We start from the raw sequence: 18,848 nt of genomic DNA on the forward strand, positions 1-18,848 counted from the left end.
ATAATCTATTATTTGTCACGCTCTCTCTCTTTTAGTGTTTGAGTCTTTTTTCTGATTACCTGCAGGTCTACCACGATCTCAGTGATGCTGCCCAAGACAGTGATGAAGTCGAAAATGTTCCATGTGTCTCGAAAATAGTTCTGTTGGAAAAACAGGAAACACAATTTGAGTTATTTCTAAGGGAGGTCTTGAAAGGTTGCATGTTGCCCTTTTTCTCTCACCAGAAAGCCGAAGGCCATGATCTTGAGGACACACTCAACAGAGAAGAGAACAGTAAAAGCTGTGTTCAGGTGCTTCAGCGCAGCATCATACGCCGTTGGGGCAGAGTAATACTGAAAATAGAGAGGAGGCAGAGGTTAAACTTACAAGAAATCTTGTGTTATGAGTGAGATTTTAAAAAAAAGGTGGAATATTCTTTAATCAATTCACTGCAGCAACAGACAACCTCATGATACCAGTCTGATATCAGTGTGAACTTCAGCCCTAGACCCTGCAGATCTACAGGTTGATGGAAGATTCCTCCAGACCCATAAATAGTGCCTCAGTCTCTGCACCTCTCATCTGTCGCACTATAAAAGGAGTCATTTCTCTAGGGGCGGCAGCCACAGTTAATAAGGTCATGCTAAATAGCAGCCCCTGGACATTATAGATCAATATTTAATACAGGCTGAGTCACCCTGCGTCTGTCTGTCTGTCTATCTGTCTGTCTGTCTGAGATGGTGACCAGCGCAGCCCCAAAGAAAAGGCCAGTTCAGGAAAAAAAATAGTGGTGAGAGAGCAGTGGAAAAAAAACTAAAACATCAGCAGATCCAAATGCAAACATCACAGTGTGTTGAGGTGGTGCGGTGCTACCTAAAAAGGACACATCAGTTTCTACACATTCCTGCTTCTAGCCAGGAGTGACACATCTGGGCTTATTTTAAAACCAAAGTGTTAACAGTCGCAAGTTCATAACAGAATATGTTGCTGAGAAGCAACAAGAGGTGTGTTTTTCCTATTAGCAGACAAGGATACGTCATATTTGGAGAGTGAGGGCAGAGAGAGAAGAGGAGATAATCAGCTGCTGTCCTCTCATTTATCACTCATCTAATGTTCTGATCTTATTAGAGCTGAATCATTTTTGTCACCTTGATTTCTTCTCGTCATTGCTTCATTGTTCTTACCTTCATCATCAGTACAATAGTGTTGAGAGCGATCATGGCCAGGACGGTGTACTCAAAAGAGGGTGACACCACAAAATGCCACAGACGGTACTGGAATGTGTGGCGGTTTTGTGGCATGTAACGTGTCAGGGGCTTGGCGCTGATGGCAAAGTCGATGCACGCCCTCTGAAATGCAGGGGACATGAAACAGTTGAAAAAAAAAAAAAAAACACAGCAGGCAGCCCACTATCCTCTATTTCTTTGGCGAACAGATATTTTTTTGTCGATATTCGCTCACCTCATTCTTCTCCAGACTGCACTCCTCCATCATCTTATCTCCCTGTTCCTGGAAGGTGATGATGATGAGAGCCACAAAGATGTTGACGAAGAAGAAAGGGAAGACGACGAAGTAGATGACGTAGAAGATCGACATCTCCATTCGGTTGCCGTGGCTTGGCCCCCTGTCCTCCTCGGTCACATCCACTGAGTGCTGCAGGACTCTGAGAGAACAAAGACACAGTGTTAACATTAAGGCTAATATTAAGAATTTTATTGTAACTAACAACATGAAAGTGGAATGCATTATACTGGTCTTTAAAACACAGCTACAGCTTACCAATAAATTAGTATACACACTCTTAATCTTAACCTGTTAGTTTCAGTTTCTACTGTCTTTTACATTTTTTTTTAAAGTTTTAATGTCTTCTTAATGTCATGTATTTCTATGCCTCTGTGAAGCACTTTGAGTTGCCTTGTGTCTGAATGCTGCTATATAAATAAACTTGCCTTGCTTTGTAACGCCCACTGAAAATATATCAGACTCATTCATTCTCCGTATTGTACTTTCCGGAAGAAGACAAAAGTATAATTTAATTAAAGCGAATACTTTGTTACATTGGCAGAAAGTGTCCAGAAGTATTAAAGCAAAGTAGGGGAGGGGCTCAAAAGTCAATTTGCTATTTGGAAGAGGAAGTAATTTTAATTTATTTCCACAGCAACAGTTAATCAACAAGGGTTGGACCAGTACAAACCCACAAGCATGGTCAGTGGAATATTGGTGTAACATTATTGTGGGACGGTGAATGGCAAAATCTTTGTTTAATTAATCACATCTATTACATTTCCTTCATCAAAGGTCAGATTTGACCATTACCAAAGAGCAAGGCAGATGTTAAAAGTTTATCATGCTCATAAAAACTAATGCGCCCTCTGAGATTGGAAAATGAAACTTGGTGAATTTCCTCGTGCAGCACGAGCGTTAGCGCTCGTCCACTGATTCCCGTCAGACACTCACTGAGGCCATCCCTCTCCGGTGGAAACGGTGAAGAGGGTGAGCAGAGCCCAGATGACGTTGTCGTAGTGAAACTCGTGCCTCTTCCAGTCTCTTCTCTTCACCTCTTTCTTGTCTTTCCCGTAGTCAATATAGTAACCCCTGGAACAGCAGAAAACAGAGGTGTACTAGAAAATAAAGACACGATAAGAAGTGGGAAATTTAAGACGAGTTTGTAACATTTTAAAAAGGGTTTGTTAACTTTAGTGTCAAGTTTTAGGAGGATAAGGAGCCACAGAACAAATGCAGTTGAAACAATTGACCCAAAAAGGAATAAATGAATTAAATGATAAAAGAAAGAAGGATGGAAATAAGTAGGGAAACAACAGGAAAGAAAAGAGAGGAAGTAAGAAATATATAAATTAAACATATTATTGCATGAAAGAAAGATAGATGTAAATAAAAAAGAGGCAATAAAGGAAGAAACAAAGTAGAAAAGAAGTGAAAGAAGTCAAAGGAGTATTACTGGCAGTCCTTCTCTGTGTCCTTTGAACTGTCTGTGCAGTAGAAGAACTTCCCCTTAAAGAGCTGCACGGCGATGACGGCAAAGATGAACATAAAGAGTTTGTAGACAATCAGGATGTTGAAGACGTTTTTCAGAGATGTCACCACGCAGTCAAAAACCGCCTGGAAGGGAAACGCATGAGACTGAGGTGCAGGGATTCAGATACTATGGGGACCAACAAGAAAACAAAAGTCATACCAAAAAGAGAACAGGACAGAAAGTTGTGGAATCATTGAGTAGGGACTGTTTTGCTTTAGTACCAGTTTTTGTACGACTCAGTCATTTAATGCATGAAAATATCTAAAGAAATCATATTATCCTATTCCCTCCACCAGTATTTGCTTATGGTTTGTCTTCCAATTTCCTGATGTCACAGCTCATAAATAAAAATCGTTTACCAACACTTGATTTTCACTGGCATGAAAAAATACTGGTGGCTGCTTGAACGATTATAAATTACTGATAAATGTGGTAAGCTTTGAATGCTCATCAGTAATATGAAAAATATGTAGTATTGCAGTTTATTGGTGAAAACATGTAAAAACCATTAACAGCTTTTTAGCTAAAGTTAATGTTTTTCTCACAGATCTTTACGTAAATCTTTAAGTAAATGAAATTAGATAAGTGTATTAGTTGCAGTCCCATGATGAGTACCTTATCAGGCTGCCTAATTCCCACCTTCACTTAAGACTCTCCTCTTTTACTGACAGTTTTTCTTTATTCTCTTTGGGGCTGCTGTCAGCAAATAACCTCCCTTTCCTTTTTCTGTCTCCTCTCTGCCCCAGTTTATAATTTCTATGATTTGTTCTTCATTGTGGATCATATTTTGTTTTGTTCATTTTCTGGCATTATCCTTCTGTATTTTGATATGTTTGACTATTTTAGTTTCTGTGATTCACTAACTTTTTCCCGCTCTTCTCCTTTCCTCCTTGTTTTCTCCCTATAGAGAGACTACGTATGAGGTTTGGGGATCCCAGCCCTGACAACATGTCTTCATGCCCTGATGATCACAGTCTGTCTCCTCATGGTTTATCACCTCGTCTGTCTACTTGTACTGTCTCTGCTCTAAGGTCTGCAAATCACACTTATGAGAAATGAGTTAGTGCGTGTGTGTCAACGCTGAAACGAGAAAAACCTCTAATGTGTAAAGGTGTACACTTGTAAGCCTGCCATTCAATAAAACTAAAAACTTAAAAAAAAAAATATACATGATTAGAAAAGAGAGAAAATGATGGAAAGATTGATTTGGGTGCTATACAAAAACAAACATACAAATATGTGGCAGGGCATCAAACATCTGTCGACTTTTTAGTAACATGTAGCCACGATGGGCGTCAAAATCTAACCGAATTTGCCTTTTCAACTTTTAACCAAAATTTATGTACAGTACACCGGACATCTTCTATCATCTGTATTGATAATGTTTTGATCCCTTGGTCTAGTTTGTATCTTTTTATATATTAGCTCATAATGGCACATGTATGGACACACAACCAAGCGATCAAAGACTGAGCATCTCTGACCTTGAGTTTAGGAAGCCTCTTGATGGTCTTCAGCGGTCTGAGGACACGCAGCACTCTCAGAGATTTGATGGTTTTAATGTCCCGTCCTTTGTTATTTCTGTAAAGCAAAACAGAGACGCGTGAGCATCACACATTGTAGCATTTTAAGACACTCCTTTGATTTGCTTCACTGCTTTTCCACCTTCTTAATCCATCTTTGAAATTAGTTTAATCTAATGTATTCCATCTTAATTACACCCTGATTTTTACACGTTCAAAGATGCTAATATCTCTAAGAGAGGTAGACTATGGTGGCTTTTACCCCATCACATTGCTGCTGGTCATTCCCACAGGGGCACCATCCACAGACGGAGGACAAACAGGAGAGAGGGACACGTATATTAACAGTTACAAACAAAATGAAAGAGATGACTTTCACTGTGCCAAAACACGTCAAATGAAACACTCATTTACAGTGCAAAAGCCAAATTACAGTTGATTTATAGACACTCCGATGTTTAGACATATGATAAGTGGTTGAAATAAATCATGTGACTGACGTGAGGGCGAAGGCCACCAACGCTCCCACCACGACGATGAAGTCCAGGATGTTCCACAGGTCTCTGAAGTAGGAGCCATCATGGAGGATCAGACCCTGATCAATCATCTGAGGGCAAGACAAAAATAATGTCCTTTTCCAGGATAGTTTCCAAGCATGGAGTCAACTTTGAATTCATATCAGTATAGACAGAAAGTCAGTGGGTGTGACAAAGAAGCAGTGATTCCTAACCTGGGGATCAGGACCCCCATAAGGCCTCAGAAAATAAATAATGATGAGATGATTAACAGCAGAGGAAAGTAGAAGATAGATACAATACAGATAGATAGATAGATAATATACAACTTTTATATTTTTTGGAACTATAAATTATTCAATTAAAACCAGTTAAACTGGAGGACATACAGCATGCAATCAGGTCGAAGGCTTGGAACTACATATTTCTTCATGTGTAAAAATGATCTGTTTTTTGTTCCATTACTGAACAAATTAAACTAATCTTCATCGTTCTTTAAATGTGTTAAAGAAGCAAACAGAAATGCACAAAAAAGTTCAGTTTCTGTGGCTCTATAGCTTGGAACTCAAAAAAGGTGTATTTATATGTTTTACCACCTTTTATTGAAACCAGTCACCACAAAGTGAACACGTCACTTTTACACAGTAACTCACCTTTATAATCATTTCAAATGTGAAGACTCCAGTGAACACATAATCAAAATAACGCAGAACCTGCAACATGTGAGACATATCGGAAAATCAAATAAGATGTGGATACAACACAAAAACACAGAAATTCTTCATCTTCTAAATCCCTCTACTTGTTGCTTTCATGAAGTCTGATTTTACCTCAGACTCTCAGCTTGTGCTTTAGTAAGAAACGGTACCATTGAACGATGGTAATACAACACTAGATAATTAGCCTCCTTCCTCCCATAAACAACCAGGCTCAGTGTGCCTCAGACTTCATTTGCCTCACTCATCAGTGATTTAATTGCCTCCCATTAAGTCACATTAGTGGCCTTTTGCAAAACAATTTAGGATTTTTTTTAATGCTTTCTTTTTTTTTTTCTTTATATTTCTTTCGCAGCTTGCTTAGCATACATAAAGGGAGCTATGAGACCCAAGGCGCAGATAAAAAGTGATTGAAATTATGTCTCAGGAGTGAACAGAGTGATTCAGGCAGTGGTCGTCACTGAAACAGCAGAAATATTCTGGCTTCTATTAACATATTAATGTTGCAGCTGTCCCTGTGTCAGACAGATGATTTACTAAATAGATGAATGTGAACACAAACCTTATTCCAGTCAGAGGAGGTAGCCACAGGGTCCTCAGCAGCTAGTGCTATACTACTAGCAGCTATAACCAGCAGGATGGACATTTCAAAGTACCTGAGGTTCACCACGTAGTGACATGCTCGACGCACCCTGAGGGAGAGCAGATGGCTGGGTGAAGATGTGATCCGAAGGTCAGATACAACGTGCAGTAAGAGTAAGACTGCGCAGGCTTTAGCTGGCTCAAACTTAATGGCAGCACAAGTAAACAACATGTGTGTGGAGCAATAAATCCTAACTAAAAAGACTAAACTGAGACTAAGCTTCCTGCAAGAAGTGTGAGTGGTAGCAACTCACGGGTTGTCAGGTTTGAAGATGAACATGCTGTTTGGAGTCACAGTGTTGACAGGATTTGTCTCCTCTGCCTCCTCCTTCTCTGACTTGCAGGTTTCAGGGTCCTTACTGTTGACTAGAAAAGGTCAGGAGAAGAAGGTGAAGTTCTATCATATATTTCCCACTGGAGAGACAGTGAGAGGACAGCACAAGGGAGATGGTTTCACTGTGGAAAACATCCAGTGAGAATTGATTGAGTCTAGCAGCTGTGAGCCGAATCAGCGTCTCAAAATGCCTCAACTCTGGAGGCTGCAATTTAAACTAGGTGTAATTGAGGTGAAAGGAACATGATTCTGCAACTGCGTGGAATATTTCTCATCTCAGATTTATTCAGAACCAAAAATTGCTCAAGAGTGTAGGGAGAAATCAAATTTCTAGAGCAGTCGCCGTGCTTTTTCCAGATTGAGAATCAAACGCGGCTGACAGCTAAGCAAGCGGTGAGCTCACCCAATGACATGTGGGAAGGGCTCACATCGATGAGCACTTGTGGATCATCTATTCCACTTTCTTTAAACCCAAGTAAGTGTAAAAGAGTAGAGTACTAATGTTACTAATGTTACCAGCTACAGTATGAAAAAAGTCCCCTAATCAGCAACAACTGCTCCAATACCTGTGATCGTAGAGAGCTCCAGACACGACTGTACATTGGGCACCTCGATGATCACACTGGAGCTGAGCTGAGATTTGTCCTGGTCCGGCTCTGTTTCTTTCTCCTCTTTGTTGTCCTCCGGGATGGTGGGTGGAGAAGGGTCTGACTGCTGAAGAAGCTCTCCCTGCTTCTGAGGACACTGGTCACCGGTGTGGCTCTGGTTTTCTGGAGGGTTCGTCTCCCCTCCTTCGCTCTGGTCAACCTGTCTGTAGATGGCAGAGAGAGAGAGAGAGAGAGAGAGGGACATTACAGGATCAGACCAGGAGGGTGGTGATTTATCAAGAGTATAGCTGGTGCTACTAGGTGGTGAATCTATAGGCCTATAAGTCGGAGAGGCCAGCCAGAGCTATACTCTTAAAGGACAAGTTCAGTTATTGGACTGTGGAGTAAAGTCACAGCAGCAATGCTTAGCTTAAACATGCAGCCAATATGGTGCAAGGGAAGGGTGTGTGTTAAGAGCAACATCATTTATAGGATCCAGACATTTCCATATGTATAATTCACAGCACAGCACAGACGTTGGTGTCTAGGAGCTTAAGATAAGATAAGATAAATAAGTGCAGTGTCCCCATGCTTGAGGCTGGCCAGGGACTTTGTTTCATGTCACCTCCCCTTTCCCCTTATTTCCTGTCATCACGCTCCCACTGCTATCATATAGAGAAATAAAAGTCTGAAAAATGAAGCACACAAAAAGTGACAACTGTCTGATGTTTAGTTACATAACAGGGCAGGTCACTGAAAATCACTGGCATTTAAAGCAGAAATGTGACATCCTGGGATTAATCTGACCCAGGACTTTCGCTGCATTCGCCTTTCCTTCTCTTCCCCAAATAATTTCTGTCTCTCTTGACTTTAATGTGACCTGTTTATCAAACATGAAACATGCTGCCAAACAAACCTTTCCGCTGTCTCACCTGCTCTCCTCGGATTTTGACAGCTCCTCCTCCTCTTTGGTCTCTGCTTCCCTCTCCTCTGCACTCCCTGGGTTTCTCTTCCTCTCTCTGCTGACCGAGCGACTTGCCAAGCGGCTTCCGTTCCCGGGAGACGACCCCTGACTCCTGGCACCGCTCTGATGGTCACAGTGATGCGGCGACCTCCTGCCCCTGATCCCACCACCAAGACCTCCCATCTCAGGAGTCAGTGTGTCAACATTATCTGGCGGTCTGAACTTCTTCACTGCCCTGTGTTGGCGATCACCGTTCAATCTGGGGCTCCGGCGCTCACTGATGGTGTTGTGACTCTGACTGACACCTAGTTTTCTACACTCGGAGATGGGTTCCGATTCAGGAGGCTCTGGTATGGTCATACACACAGACGCATCAGGAAGAGACATGTCCGTGGGATCCAGTGACTCTGGCACTGACATCGGAGGTTCAGGTATGTCACCAGAGAGGGCAGCGCTCAGAGGAATATCCATAGAACATGAAGCCTGGCTCTTGGCTGGGGAGGCTAAGGGGTCCGTCAGGCACTTTACACTCCCGGACGGCGTGTGCTGCATGGCCTTGCGGTGAAGCGACAGCGGACGTCCGTGCTGGCCCTGGGCTGAAGCAGGAGGCCCGTCCTTCTCCTCACTCGGGGTGCTGAACAGGATCTCCCGGCTTGACATCTGGCGGTGTCTCCGCAGCTGGCTGGTCCTCTGCTCCCACACGGACATGGTCATCCTCTTTCTCCTCTCTCTCCTGGACATGAAAGAGTTAGAGGGGTTGAGTGGTGGGGGTGGGCGGCCCTCCCTGACGCTGCCCTGCGCCTCCTCCAGGGAGCAGGAGTAGGTAGGCCGGCTGCGGTGGATGGCTCTTTTCCTGTACAGGTAGGGCCGCCTCCTACGGCTTCCCCTGAGAAGAGAAAGAGAAGACAAAATGTCAATATGTAGGAGCAGTTTATTATATACAGTGCCACATCTCACATACAGTAGATTTACATTTGGTTTCAGTTATTTTCATTTTAGCTTGTATTGTTATTTATTGATCCAGGTTTGAAATGATTTTGTTTGCATGCTGTGTATTCACCAAATGCAAATTTGAGTCAAAACACAAACAGAAGTTCCAAATGAGCGTTCATGGACTTTCTAGGTTTCTTTTTTTCTTTAATGCAACACAAAGTGAGTCAGTTTTATGTAAATTAGCAATAAAAAACATTTGTACCAAAAAATTAATATCACAGTACATAGCAAGTGCTTTGGTCTGATGTTTGAGTGGTTTATCAAAAACAAAGAGCAATTTCATTTCAACATGAAGCAATTTACTGGATCAATGACGATGTTTAGGTGATAAATTAACCAAGCCAGGTGTTGTTGTGTGACTTGAATGACAAAAAGAGTAAGATGCAGAATGAAATCAGTGGAATAGATATCAAAAAAACAAAACAAAACAAAAAAAACAAAAAAACAAAAGTGGAAACAAATAAGGTTGGAAGAGTTTGGAGATACAGGACAGAGCACGGACAGAATACTAAACAGGATGAGTCTGGGACATTTACCCATTTAAGAAAATCAGGCAGGCGTTAGTGAGAGATTCAGAGAGCTGAACAGACAGTGTTACTTACTGGAGCGTGGACTCTTGTGTGGTCCGTGTTATCAATGAGCGATTGGTTGAAAACAAGACATTAGTGCTTTTGTGAGCAGGGACAAAACAGGCCAGGAGACACACAGCAAATGATCCTCAAAGATAAAAAGCCGGCCTTTCACAAAAAGACCAAAGTAATGACAACAAATATGTAGACTGTTAATGGCATTTACCAGCTGTTCTGAATTTGTTATTCATTGCTTTAGGGTAAAGCTGCTCTTTTAGAAGACTAGACGCACAGATGAATTATTAATTTCATATTTGACTGCTACATCATTCGCTCCGTTTGCAGCAGAATTATTTCTATTGCACACATCCCTTCTTTAAATGCTTCTAATGAATATAGGATTAAATTGGAGGTTTAAAAACTGGCTGAACTCTTGATGCTTTGGTGTGTGTCTCCGTCGGAGCCAAGCGGCACATTGACAAACAAGATGGTGGCAGTATTAGAAACAATTAAACAACATTCATAAACATCAACAGTAAGCGCAACATTTATAAGAAGACATTTTAAGTAGATGTTAGACAGTCTGAGCTACAGCATGGGCACAGGTAGAGAACACAGAGATGGGCTCCATCAGCAAACACAGGGAAAGAGTACATATTGAAATACCCTTTGAACAATAACCACCACATTGGGATGCAGCTCTGAACACCACCGCCACCTCAGAGCACTCACACATTTGCATTCTTTTAGGACATGCTATTGGAGCTAAATGAGGAAATTCGTGTGCGGAGCTTCAAAATATTAGGTTGAAATATTCAGAATACTCAAGACCATTTGGGTGAGGAAATTACAGACTTCACAGTGGAAGAAAAACTGTACACACACTGAAAACACTATCCAAATATTACAATAGTCCCAGTGTTATTTGTTGTATTGTAGCATTCTCAGTGAGTGTGGATGTGTGTAATTTTCGTTTTTCTTCCTTTGATCATGCTGACCAGACACATGCGTTCCCAAGGTGAAATTATCATCAGCCTCCAACATGCTGCATCTCTCTCTTTTCTTTTCTTTTTTTATTGAGCAAATGCTGTCATGCAAGTTTCTTCAAGGTCAGCGGGGGCAGGTACTGCCGGGGTTTCACAGCTGACATCAGAGTTGAGACCAGAAACCCTTAAAGTTCAGAGTGTCCTCTCTGAATACAGATGCCTGCCTGGACGACCCCGTGGTATTCCACTCCTCTCTATGGGCTCTGACAAGGGCCTGACCCTCAGCTGGCTCAACTGACACTAACGCACATTTCTAGTTTTCCTTCTGGTTTGCTCTAATTTCATTTCTGTTGGGTACGTTTTATGAAAATGGCAAGGCCTCAAGACAGAAAGAAAGAAAGAAAGAAAGAAGGACAGAAAGCAAGAGGGGAGAAGGTACATGTAATGTTATATTAATAAAATGTTATCTTGTCAAATCTTCCACATGCCCATGCAACAAACTGCTTGTTTCTCAATACACAGCGTGCATACTGAGCCAGAGGTCCCCACTCTTGTGCATGCACATGCACGTCCACTACCTATGACAAGGCACTGTGCAATCAAAAAAAAAAGGAAAACAATCTATTCTGAAAAAACAGGAAACCTGGGCATTGAGAAAACAAGGTCACATTACTTTTATGAATCAAACTGTCCACAAGTGAGAGCACTTCATTAGAACAAAGCCTGCACACACTTTATTTCACACATTCTCCTAGCCATGACATCCGCTTCGCTGAGTACAGAAGTACATTACTGTAATGGACAACGCCATGTTAATTTGGACACCCTGTCTCCATGACAACAACATAAGCACCTCCCACCCTGGTGTGGAACCAGTAACCATGGAGACATAGTCTTCAATTTGGAGAAAATTACAGTGCTGGGAGCAGGCGATAGTTAGATAGTAGACCTTTCAGTAAAGACGTATCAATAAGTCTCTAGTGGGACAGCACCAAATACTGATTGTCTAAACAGGCTCCAAGTGACATTTATCACAAGCCAACACTTACACAGCAGCGTAACTCGAGGCTCTGTATTGATGACCCTCTAGAACTGCTCTGTATTATTAGTAAGCCAAATCTACTACACCAAATGCTAGACTCGCCATTTGCTGGAGGCTAAGGCAACTTGTGCAAAGTGTTGGCACTGTGGGTTAGTCCTATATAGACACTCCCTGGAGGAAGGAAGGGAGAGGAAGAGGGTGGGGGACAGAGGGAGGAGAGGAGCGGAGAGGAGGTCAGGCAGGGAGAGCAGTTGCACACAGCACTTACTCTGAAGACATGAAGGAGGACAACGGTCCGACCTCCTTCGCCTTCTGAAGAGCGTGCTTCTGGTTGAACGCCGCCTCTGCTTCCTCTTCATCCTGATCAAAAGAGGAAAAGGCGGCTGAACAACTGTAGCATCTGCGAGTTTAAATAATTAAACAGGATTAAAGTGAAAAGGAGGAAAGAACAGGAACTGGACATGACAGAGTGGAGAGATTATTAAGGAGCAGATTCTTACAGGAATAAAAGCAGATAAGATCAGCCTTGTTCTTTCACTTATATCTTTTTTGGTATTCACTTTTTTTATTACCTTGGTAAGTTCTTGTGCATTGGCAAGATTATCCACAGCAATGGCTAAGAAGACATTAAGCAGAGTGTCTGGTCACACCTGTGTTAAGGACTGACACTGACATTGTGTTAGGAGATAATTGTACTAGTACTGGAAATTCCACTGATGATCAACAACCCAGTCTGAACCTCTGCACCTCAGCTGGTCTGTATGATGCCATCCAAATATAAAATCAGTTCACAGGCAGCCAGATTTAGCTCACCACCTCACACAAGCAGACTGTAAGCTATGCAACCTGTTCAGTGTGAAAGGGCTGGTGAAGTGAGCAAGCCAAGAGACCCAGATACTTTTCTCTGGAGTTGGCAGATAAAACCTGGGCTAAAAGATAACAGAGAGATGGGATTAAATTCAAGTATCCAGCAACATGACAACTACAGGATACACACACAGGCAGGTTTTTGCTAAAATGTTAACTAGAAATTCTGATCAGATGGTGAATAATATAGATCTTGCGTCAGTTTTTCTAGTGATTTTGTTTTACAGTTCGATATTTCTACATCTTGTCATAATCCAAATAGCTGTTAGCTATATCGTGTATAATCTCTAAGAGAAAGTGGTTAGGGTTGTTGCTCTTTTCTAGGAAACTCTGATAGATAGCAACATCTGCTTATGAACTTTTTTTTTTTTTTTTTTACTTTCCTTCTACATAATTTCCTCATTTTCAAAAAATGTGAAAATAATGAGTGGGTAGTTTATAACTGCAGCAAATAACACTTTCCCCATATCATTATGACATACATATAAATTAATGTAATCCTTTCTTTGAAGTATCCTTTTAATTTACAGCTAAATACCAGCTTTTTTTTAGGACAGTGTAAGGATAGTCCTTATGGGAACTTCAGTCTTAAATACTTGGAAAATATGGGAATATGGGAAACGTTTGTAATAATAATGTAGTAATAAAGTAATAGTTTTCTGACCATAAAAACCCTTGTGATAAATCAGCATTAGGAGTATTAAAACAAGTGTTAAGTAAAAGTTGCAAAAACATTTACTAAATACTTGATACTAGATAATCTAACTGTGGCATTTTGAAGGAAAGAAGAGTGATGAAGGATACAGTTTCCAAACAATGTGAGCACAATAAAGTAGATGGAGGACCACATGCCGGACTTCACTCCTCCTTGAGATCGAATACCATTGTACATGACCTCGTTCCAGTCCTCTCCGGTCAGGATCTGAGAAAACACACCCACAACCACACAGAATATCGTCCACAAAACTATTCTGAGCATCACTGTTGAGCTTACACATTTGCTAACATGTTGTTACACAAAAAATGAAAATGTCTGGCACATTGTGATTCACTGTAATGAAGGTGTGTGGAGCCGAGAGCAGTAAATTCTCAGGGTTTATTTCCAGACCTGAAAGACGGTCATGATGGCTGCAGGGAAGGTGTCAAAGTTTGTTGGGGTGTAGTCTTCAAAGATGAACCTGTGAAAAAGATGGGACACGTACGTACAGTATGGTCTTTAAAAAGCAGAGCTGAGTCAAGTATTTATTTTATTTTTTCAGTCAGAGAAAAATCAATCCTCCTCTCCTCCGACTAGCTGGCTGATAGAGCTGGATTTTTGTGTGTGTGTGTGTGTGTGTGTGTGTGTGTCTGTATTCTCGAGGCCAGTTCATACACAAGGCCATGGTTGTCTAACCCAGCCAGCCTTTATTGAAGTGACAGGTCACAGGAAACGGCCTTCGACTTGACGGAAAACCAAGCAACAATAGCTGGGTGTGTGACAAAGGCACAAGGGTCTTAAATCTCTACCGAGCTCACGCTGTCTCTCGGTATAATGAAAACAACTGTGAACCACAAGACAATCTATTCTCTTCTCAACTGTGTGTACTCAATAAAGAGGAATTTACTGAACCACGGCATCTACTACTACTGTGTATTTACTGGAACCATAGGAAATGTCTTCCGAGCTGAGTTGGGAGAGAAAAACAATCGCTATTTTCAGCCAGATTGATTAGATTCGTTCCTCTGCCTGGCTAGCTCCTTGCTTCACTCAGTTTCTTTATGAACTCATAAGTTGTGATGCACAGAGCTACAGCATAAGCATTAGTATTTTACTCAGATGATTGACTTTTTGTTGTTACCTGCCACCGAAGAGCTGCATGCCGAGGAGCGCGAAGACAACGATGAAGAGGAAGAGGAGGAAAATTAGGGAGATGATGGACTTCATGGAGTTCATCAGAGAGACAACCAGGTTTCTCAGAGACGCCCAGTACCTATAATCACAAAATGCAATGTTAGTGGAAAAAAGATACCGATAGTGTCATCTGCGATCTATACTTTGAACCCCAGCACTAGAAGTAAAAGTGGGGGACTTCTTGTGTCTCACTTTTTTCTTATGAGCATTATGAATGTCGTGGGTGTGTAGTTATACAGTATATTTAGGATCCTGCTAGTCTTTGGTGCACTTGGTTGTTTGCTTGGTAAATATTTCTGAGTGGATAAATAGCCAGTATCCTTTCTGGTTTTTGAAACTAAAACTGCTTTCTGTCAACACTGAAATGTTCCTAGTAAACATTTCAACAGATGGCAAAGAGTGAGCAAAGAGACTGACTTGGTGATCTTGAAGATCCTCAGCAGACGGAGAGCACGCAGGACACTGATGCCAAAGGAAGTGCCAGGCCTGAAGAAACCCCACAGCACTTCAAAGATGCTGCCAACAATGACCTAAAGAGATGTATACATTCAGAACGACAGCTTTAATCACAACACACAATAACAAACCAATATCGGTTTATCTGTTATTGTGACAAGGTGACAGAGAGGAGAGAAAGAAAGCGAGACAACAATGATGTAACAGAGACTGACAGAGGAGGCTGACGCTGCATAAATTCACAACACAAGCAGTTGAATTTTGGGAGAAAAAATATATATAGAGGAGGGAGACGGAGTACTGACGCTGCAGTCGAAGCAGTTAAAGGAGGAGTGGAAGTAGAGGCGTGGTCCCAAGCTGTACATCTTCAGGAACATCTCAGTCAGAAACAGAGCGAGGAATAGGAACTCTGCATAGTCTGGAACAGAAACAAAAACGGGAATTAACATTTTCATACATACATAGACGACTGCAATTACTTGATAAAGCAATGATTTTTCAGAGTCATTTGACAGCTGTTAACAGACGTAACAAAAAAGAAGGCGTAACAGCTGTCTGAGCACTTTTTATATTTCAGGCTGCAATTTAAATTAAAAGTGACTCACAGAGGAAGTTGGACAGCCAGAGGGGCTGGTTATGGTGAACAATGGCCACACAGAGCGTGTTGAGGGCCACTAGGCCGAGCACAGTCCAGTAGAAGGTGTGTGTCTTCACCACGCGGCGGATGGAGATGCGCAGGAGACGCTCTTTCCGGCGAAAATAGGCTGTAGGACCTCGCTTGGCACTCCTGATACTTGCTCTGGGCATAGGGATGCCTTTTGGGGGGAGGGGAGGGAGGGAACAGAAGCTGTGGTCTAACAGCACTTGTACAACATGTTCCCACATCTTGAACTGTACTACAAACACCGTCAAATACGCACTTAAACTTTATGCACATATTTATGAGCCTGTCCAGACTCGCACTCACCCACAGAGGCGATGTCACCATATTGTTCCTCCCCTGGTTGCCCTCGACGCCCCACATCCATGCCTCTCCTCTTGATGGTGGTGGCTCTCTTCAACACTGCGGACAAAGCACGATGAACATAAAAAGTCCCAGAACATGCTGCTCACACGGTATCATTAACACATTCTGTGAAGTTAGAGGGGACATACTGTGAGGGCAGTGACACAAGGCCAAATTTTGGGCAACATGACTGAGTGACACTGTTCAAATGCTTAGCATTTTTGCCTTAATCAATCACTGAATAGATTTTGGTGGTTGTATGTCAACACGGCCCCAAAAGCTGCACTTTGTATGACCACCCTTACATTTTAAAGACAATCATAGGTAGACTCAGGCAAAATGCAAGTGTGGAATCTGATAATGCAGTGAAAAGATAATGACAGCAATGAAGACCCTCTTCATGACAAGCTCATGCCTGTGACGTTTTAGCTGAAAGGGAGAGTTGAGCTCATTAATGCTGCAGTTGAATGAGATAAAAATGATCATTTGATGTTAGTGTAATGATCCAAACAGCTTAATGCAAACCCTCTACTGCTATTTTTACTCACGATCTGTATCATGGCAAACCATGCTCTGAGGCGATTTGACGGTCCATGCATCTCTTTATATTTGAGCCGTGTACAAGTACTGCCATACAGCTGTCAGGGGACACGCCGTGCAGTGCGCACATGCCGAGGTGAGTGTGATGAGTGTGTTTTGACCTTTTCGCTGACGGATGTGTTTATGATTACCTTTCAACCTATCCCACTCACGCCTTCCTGCTACCTTGTGATTTCTGAATCTCCTTGCAGTCAATATTTGCTGGAGGACTTTTTTAATAAGCCACTGATCAAACACACTAACACACACACACACACACACACACACACACACAGATACACAAAAATATTGCTGCCACACACACACACAAGTGTTTGCTAAAGGCAGGAACACTGAGTCCTGTCAACACACACACACACACACACATACACACACAAATTACATATACAACAAGCACATGCATGCTACTGCCTTTTCAGACCAGAGGTTGCTACGGCAACCGCAGTGCGCCACCTCTCTTTTTAGTCAAAGCTATCAGGGCTTCTGCATTTATTTCCATCACAACAGCTGGAGCCACTGTCTGTATTTACTACATATTTCCATCATCTAATTAATTTTTACCTTGTACACGTGTCTTTGCATTTCAAGTGACAGAAACATATTGAACTGGAAACATACCTAAACAAGGATTTGCTGTCCTTTTTCTATGCTCAAGTGTTTGTATGTGTGCAACTGAGTGGCAGTGTGTTTGTGTGACAAATGGGGTGTGAAGTTGGTGAGGGAGAAAGCAGAACAGAGGACGGTTCTCACCATAGGCACCACCTGTACTCCACTCTGGGAGCCTCCTGAGAGCTGCCAATCAATCAACATTTAATAAAAGCCCTGCTGGTTTAGCGAGGAGGAAAGGTCACAGTAGAGTTGAGAGGGTCAGAGCAGGTACTTAGCTGTCTGTGAGGCAGCGAATCTAGTGGCAGGGTTAGCGCTATCAGTGCTAATGCTCTCTACGTGGCATTGAGAGTTGTAGAGTTTAAGTGCACTATGTCAGCAACAAACTCTGGGCAGCTGAAATCCTAAATTGATATATTGTACTGAGTATTTTGCAATAGGAATTAAGCAGTTTGTTTTCAATCTTTTCCTGCTCAGTAGTGAAATTTTAAGAGGCCAAGAGTCTACAACCATGCTAATGGCTCTGTTAGGTTTTACTTATAAGCATAACGATGCTTTGGGCTAAATGCTAACATCAGCACGCTAACATGCTCACAATGACAACAGGATTTATGACGTCCATTTCAGTTTAGCCTGTTAACATTTGCTAAATTAGTAGATTAGTTTGCAGGTATTTGGTCATAAACCAGTGTATTATTGTATAATTCTGACCTGATGATGGAGCTAAAGTCAGGAGATTATCAAAGTTGTGACTATACATAGGAATAGAGGTGCTTTGAGATGCTTTTGAGCTACATGCTAATATCAGCATGCTAATACAGTCACAATGACAACGCTAACCCTAATGTTCATCACCTTTATTTTGTGTGCTAGCATGCTAACTCTAGCTTCTTGTTTCTGAACACAGAGTGCAACTGAGGCTGACAGAAATGGCATTACTTTGGTCATAAAATGAAAATTTGACTTGATGGTGGTGTTAGATGAAAAGTCACCATGAAGTTATTAGGATTCATTCTGCTAGTGACTGTTCAAAATTTCATAGTAATTCATCCAATAGACACAAATGTGAACCTCCTGGTGGCACAAAAGGAAAATCAGGATCTCCAAAGTCATTGGGACACATCCGCTGGGAACCATAAATGTACAAAATTTAATCGACTGACTGACCAACTGACATTACCATCCCATGTCACTAGCATGGCTCAAAATGATCAACCAGATGGAAATGCAATTCAGCATCACTGAAAAGAGTTTTTCTTCCTAGTTCTGTCGACCATAAAATCACAGACAAATAAGCAACACATACTGTAACAGCATAAGCCTGAATAGCCTTTAAAAAGCACATTTGCCAGCTTAAAATTGAGACAGAATGTAAAGCAATGTGAGGGTAGCAAAAAGACAATGTGCACAATGAAACCAGGAAAGACAAAAGTTTCTTACCATCGAGGGCAGAAGGTCCTGAATTCTTATTCTCCTCAGCAAGCATCACCTCCTCTGGGAAGCAAAAAGTCAAAGTTTGATCAGAAATGAGCAGC

General features: G+C 41.8%; 1 protein-coding gene across 1 annotated transcript in view; it reads right to left on the reverse strand.

The window, feature by feature from the left end:
* Positions 1-18,848, reverse strand: part of LOC108881362 (voltage-dependent R-type calcium channel subunit alpha-1E) — a 95,069-nt gene that overhangs the window by 10,937 nt on the left and 65,284 nt on the right. Inside the window, 24 exon segments of the mRNA XM_051077268.1 lie at positions 60-140; positions 222-332; positions 1,164-1,328; positions 1,441-1,642; positions 2,437-2,574; positions 2,939-3,099; positions 4,501-4,597; positions 4,802-4,813; positions 5,040-5,146; positions 5,708-5,767; positions 6,333-6,462; positions 6,667-6,778; positions 7,313-7,557; positions 8,266-9,183; positions 12,156-12,247; positions 12,460-12,527; positions 13,559-13,676; positions 13,863-13,932; positions 14,593-14,724; positions 15,063-15,175; positions 15,407-15,519; positions 15,707-15,916; positions 16,069-16,164; positions 18,754-18,807. Coding sequence (XP_050933225.1) covers positions 60-140; positions 222-332; positions 1,164-1,328; positions 1,441-1,642; positions 2,437-2,574; positions 2,939-3,099; positions 4,501-4,597; positions 4,802-4,813; positions 5,040-5,146; positions 5,708-5,767; positions 6,333-6,462; positions 6,667-6,778; positions 7,313-7,557; positions 8,266-9,183; positions 12,156-12,247; positions 12,460-12,527; positions 13,559-13,676; positions 13,863-13,932; positions 14,593-14,724; positions 15,063-15,175; positions 15,407-15,519; positions 15,707-15,916; positions 16,069-16,164; positions 18,754-18,807 — 3,605 coding nt within the window.

This window comes from Lates calcarifer, linkage group LG17 (genome assembly GCF_001640805.2).
Source record: "Lates calcarifer isolate ASB-BC8 linkage group LG17, TLL_Latcal_v3, whole genome shotgun sequence".
Classification (NCBI taxonomy): domain Eukaryota; kingdom Metazoa; phylum Chordata; class Actinopteri; family Centropomidae; genus Lates; species Lates calcarifer.